Genomic DNA, 5,428 nt, shown 5'->3' with positions numbered 1-5,428 from the left:
TTGGTATATGTAAAGCCTTACTATGATATGTTCAAACCCCTTAGATGTGATCTTTTCATGAATCAAATATATTATTTTTCTTTTGAACTTGTGAATACTCCTATTAAATTATACACTTACGTGCATTAAAATTGCCTAAAATTTCTTTTATTGAATCTAAATGATACACTTAACAAATTTTTGAGTGATGACCACCCACCCAACAAAAAGAGGCTGCTTATTACCAATAAACTAATAGCATATATTTTTCATCTTATTAAGGAATTGGTAGTACCCTAATACATGAACCGAACATTCATCACATAAGTGGAGCATTATTCATGGCAACTTGTTCGTGGAGGAAGTTATTGTATTGCCACAAACTTGTTGATAGACTTGTAGCACGATCTACAGTGTAAACACACTTTGTTTAGTAAGGGTCCAAGAATTCAATTCTTGAAGTCTAGGAAGATGAAATGTGTATCCCTCTTTTCTTTTATGGGATGTATATTGAAGTGCCCATTTGAGGATACACAAGTCAAAAAGTGCTTTCTTGGTGTGACGAAAGAACTTATGTGGGACTCACATCACATGATGACACATTTCTATTCTTATAAAGATGGAATTTTACTTGGAAGCAATTTGTATGATGTGACAATCAACTTTGTTTGCATTACATTTAAGATAAAGGCCAAGGGCTCAAAGAGTCGCACATTACCGTTTTTCTAGAGTAGTTTCATTAGAGCATGATGACACAAAAATTACTCCAAAAGGCATTCATTGGTCTTTGTGTAAACCTTCTTTTATCATAGGAGGTGGGTTGCATAGGTCTTGTGCCTTGCTCAACTTTACTTCAATAGTGATGAGCACCAAAGAAGAGAGAAATGAATATTCTCTTTGGTTGCTAATGGATTGTGTTCCTTTCAAGTTAATTTACTAGTTCTTGATTAATGAGCTTTGTAATGGAACTTGTGTGATAGTGTGTATGATGATGTGAGGATGGAATGTATGATCAATGTAAACAATGAAATAACTCCATAGTGATATGCCTTTGAGGTATCTAAAGCTCTCATAAAACCTCTCTTGACATATGGAATTATTGTTATGTGGGAAACTTTTGAGGTATCTAAAGCTATCATGGGAGCTTTTTTTTTGGAATTGTGTGGAAGATCGTTTGGGCCCAATGTGGGAAACCTTGGGGGAAAGGTAGAGGAGTCGTCTTGGTAAGGGGCCACTAAACACTTTTTGCCTCTTTGTACACCCATTCTTTTGAAAGCACATATTGTATGTATGTGTTTGTGATTGAGAAGAACATAGATAGCTTCTAGCTACACCTGGTGGAGTCGTATGGGGAAGGGGCCACTAAATACTTTTTGCCTCTTTGTACATCCATTCTTATGAAAGCACATATTGTATGTATGAAAACACATATTATATGTATGTGTTTGTGATCGAGAAGAACATAGATAGCTTCTAGCTGCAGTGGGTGGAGCTTAAGGAGGATATAAGCACCGTCTATCTTCCCATTGAGGGGAATATTATGTACTTTGGAGTCGCTTGAGAGAGAGAGAAGAGCGTGTGTGTGTTTGTGTGTGTGAGTGAGAGAGAGAGAGAGAGAGTGTGTGTGTGTGTGTGTGTGTGTGTGTGTCTCTCTCTCTCTCGTGCAGCAACAATCGCAGGACTGCAGCCAATATAATGGACATGGAGGAGGTAGCTCAGTTTGAGGCAGAGGTGGCGCAGGTGGAGGAATGGTGGACGGGGGAGAGGTTCTCAAAGACGAGGAGGCCATACAAGGCGAGGGAGGTGGTGGGCCTGCGGGGGAGCCTGCCCCAGAGCTACCCCTCCAGCGCCATGGCCGCCAAGCTATGGCGGCTGCTCAAGGCGCACCAGGCCAGCCACACCGCCTCTCGCACCTTCGGCTGCCTGGACCCAATCCAGGTCGTCCAGATGGCGAAGTACCTGGACACCATCTACGTATCGGGCTGGCAGTGCTCCTCCACCCACACCACCACCAACGAGCCTGGCCCCGACCTGGCCGACTACCCCTACGACACCGTGCCGAACAAGGTCGACCAGCTCTTCAAAGCCCAAATGTTCCACGACCGCCGCCAGCGCGCCGCCCGCCTCGCTGCCGCTGACGCCGTCGCCGACCGCCCTGCCGCCCGCCCACCCCCCGCCGTCGACTTCCTCCGTCCCATCATCGCTGACGGCGACGCCGGATTCGGCGGCGCCACCGCCACCGCCAAGCTCTGCCGCCTCTTCGTCGAGCGAGGTGCCGCTGGCATCCACCTCGAGGACCAGGTCAGTCTCTCAACCATGCCAGTTTTTTCTACTCAAGTCTTGTCTAGAATTGTAGGTCTTATCACTTGCTACCAAAATGAGGGTCTTATAATTAATGCCATGCAAAATAAGGCCAACCTTTGAAACTATCCCATTTTGAATTATATGTGTGAGAGTGTGCATGTGTATGTATATGTGTGTGTGTGTGTAAGTGTGCACACACATATACATATATGCATATATAATGACAATCTTGTAGTTCCAATTTTGCTAGCCAATCAAAGTAACTGCAAACTTTCAAAATCCATCTTTCTATTCAAATGTTATACAAATGGACAACCTTATAACCAAAACTCTTATTTTACAAGCATTCTATCTTATGTCTAAGAGTTGTAATTGTAATATGATTGCATTGAAAATGACATTCTCTTTGGCTTTGGACTAGGCATCTGTTACCAAGAAGTGTGGTCACATGTCCGGCAAGGTGCTTGTTCCAACCTCGGAGCACATTGCTCGCCTTGTGGCCGCTCGCCTACAGTTCGATATCATGGGTGCAAGCACTATCCTCATTGCCCGCACCGATGCAGAGGCTGCCTCTCTCCTCCAATCCAATATTGACCCCATGGACCACCCCTTCATACTTGGGGCTTCTAACCCCATGCCCCAACCCCTTGCCCTTGCCCTTGGGGATGCCATTTCTAAGGGGGCATGCTCTGAGCATGAGCTTCAAGTCCTAGAGAGCACTTGGATTGCGCAAGCTCACCTCATGACGTTCAAGGATGCCCTTGCAAATGCTATCTATCAACTTGACATTGAAGAGTGTGAGAAGCAAGATAGATTGAAGCAATTGGCCTTACATGCTAATAAGCTTTCTTATTATGACCTCCGCACATTAGGGGAGGAGCTCGGGGCTAAGGATGTATTTTGGGATTGGGACCTGCCAAGGACTAGGGAAGGGTTTTATCGTTTCCAAGGGAGCACTCATGCCGCTATTGCACGCGGGTGTGCATATGCTCCATATGCAGATATGCTTTGGATGGAGACAGCCAAGCCAGACTATGCACAAGCTCGGAGCTTTAGTAAGGGTGTGAGGGCCCAATATCCACATATGATGTTTGCATACAATCTTTCACCCTCTTTCAATTGGGATGCAGCTCAACTCTCAGATTCTCGCATGGAGAGCTTCATCTCTGACCTTGCCAAGGTCGGTTATGTTTGGCAATTTATCACTCTAGCTGGATTCCATGCAAATGCTCTTGCTGTAGACACATTGGCTAGGGGATTCATGGAAAGGGGAATGCTTGCCTATGTGACTAAAATTCAACGGCGAGAGCGTGTTCTTGGAGTTGAGACCTTAGCACACCAAACATGGTCTGGTGCTAACTATTATGATACCTTCTTAAAAACGGTGCAAGGTGGCTTCTCTGCTACTGCAGCTATGAACAAAGGTATTAAGCATTTGTTTGCTAGATTTACTCCCGTAGTTATTATGTTTTGCAAAGTATTTGAAGTTTCACAAGTATATTGCATCATTGTTATTGTCTTTCACTAACTTCCATTGTATTCTTCTTCTTTTAGGTGTTACAGAAGAGCAATTTAAAGAAGAATTCTTAGACGAGGCCAATAACCCTTTTCTCGGAGGATCTATAAACAATTTTCCAACACATTCCAAGCTCTAAGAGGAATCTTATTCCATTTATTTGCTTACATCTACAATGATGAGCTAGTTAAATGTCATATTCAACAAAGAATGAGCAACATTAGTATTCCTCACATTTCATACATCAATGGTCAATGTACCAATGATTGACTTAATAGGATACAAGATATTATCAATATGCGTTCAAACTTTCACATGATCATATACACTTAATGGAAGTCATGTTAAGACACAACCACACACATGCACACTTTCTTGTAGTGATCTAAATTCTAGGTGTCCCCTACCCCACCCAAAAGGGAGACGAAAACCCATACTTTCTCACCTAGATACTTCAAAGGAAAAGTAACAAAGTCCTATTGTGTGGTAATGTATCCCATCGAAGATTTGCAAGCTTAAATGAGCTAGAATGACCAATTTGCTAAAAAAACATAAGTAGAAAATGCACATCCGCACACGATTGTCATTGAATTAAATGTGTGATAATCTTGCAAAGCTATGAAGGCAAATCTTTGTTATACTTGTAGACCATATAGGTGTGTATATGTGTGCGCATGTATGTATGTGTACAAAAACATCCATGAAAAACATACACATGAGAGAGAGAGAGAGAGAGAGAGAGAGAGAGAGAGAGAGAGAGATTGGCTCTTTGAGAGAAATGATACATGAGATTAGTAGACTATATCATTTAAGAGATTACTCTCCCATCTTAGCAATAATTCTTTTCAAGGCTCCAATAATTTTGAGGGTACATGTCTTTTCAATGTACTTTTTGCTAGGAAAACATTCTATTTCGTAGGATGGAAGAGGCTTTATTCTCAATTAATGTCAACCCTTTTATTATTCTTGGTTTTATTGAATTTGATGAATTTGTATAGAAACTAAATACCTAATATAATTAGTTTAGTCTTGAGCTTTTGTTAACATTATTTTCGAGTCATTTGTTAGAATTGTAGCTACAAGCATATCTTTACGTTCATATTCTAAGCATCTACAACCTTGGCAAGTTTTGCACTCTCACTCTTCCTCTATCTCTAAAATTCCATCAAAAACAACTTGATAAATTTCTTATTGATCTTCGAGCTTCATTTCTTGCTAAGCTTCTACACTAGATGGGGTTTCATAATTGGATCTAGTTTAGGGAAAAAGTCCTCTACTCCATTATTTTAGCTCTTTTTTCTCCTTAGTCTAGTACAATGAGTAAAATTTTTGTTTGAGAAATATTTGCCTTTTTGGTGTTATACATGGTGGGTTGTTTTGAGATGAACAAGGACTTTTGCAAAGCTTTCCTTTTGCTCCTCTCTTCCCTATTGTTTCACCATTTTGCATGCTCTCCTAGCTCACTCCCATGGATTGCTCCCCTCTTGAAACCATAGCAAACAGTATAGGTTTAATTTGAGAGAGATTTTGTTAGTTCTCGAAAGGGAAAAAAGGATTTCACTTTCATTTTGTTACATACCTCTCCCTAGCTAGGCTAGAGCAAGTAATGTTTGGTAGTTACTCGAATAC

At 41.6% G+C, this 5,428-nt stretch overlaps 1 protein-coding gene across 1 annotated transcript; it reads left to right on the top strand.

The window, feature by feature from the left end:
• The first annotated feature begins 1,415 nt into the window (after positions 1–1,415).
• On the top strand, positions 1,416–4,527 carry LOC148011863 (isocitrate lyase-like). The gene is made up of 3 exons (XM_087670023.1): positions 1,416–2,280; positions 2,705–3,707; positions 3,838–4,527. The coding sequence occupies exons 1-3, from the start codon at positions 1,675–1,677 to the stop codon at positions 3,936–3,938; spliced, it is 1,710 nt and encodes a 569-aa protein (XP_087526149.1). The 5' UTR covers positions 1,416–1,674; the 3' UTR covers positions 3,939–4,527.
• Positions 4,528–5,428: the final 901 nt, after the last annotated feature.

This window comes from Lygodium microphyllum, chromosome 28 (genome assembly GCF_053477565.2).
Source record: "Lygodium microphyllum isolate KBCC chromosome 28, Lygodium_microphyllum_v1.1.10, whole genome shotgun sequence".
Taxonomy (NCBI): domain Eukaryota; kingdom Viridiplantae; phylum Streptophyta; class Polypodiopsida; order Schizaeales; family Lygodiaceae; genus Lygodium; species Lygodium microphyllum.
Note: the sequence above shows the minus strand (reverse complement) of the source record. Positions and strands in the feature narration are given on the sequence as shown.

Excerpts from the sequence above, each read along its gene's own strand:
- LOC148011863 (XM_087670023.1), top strand. The coding sequence starts at position 1,675 with ATGGACATGGAGGAGGTAGCTCAGTTTGAGGCAGAGGTGGCGCAGGTG. Across the intron at positions 2,281-2,704 it reads GCATCCACCTCGAGGACCAG|GCATCTGTTACCAAGAAGTG; the intron begins GTCAGTCTCTCA and ends GCTTTGGACTAG. Across the intron at positions 3,708-3,837 it reads TACTGCAGCTATGAACAAAG|GTGTTACAGAAGAGCAATTT; the intron begins GTATTAAGCATT and ends TTCTTCTTTTAG.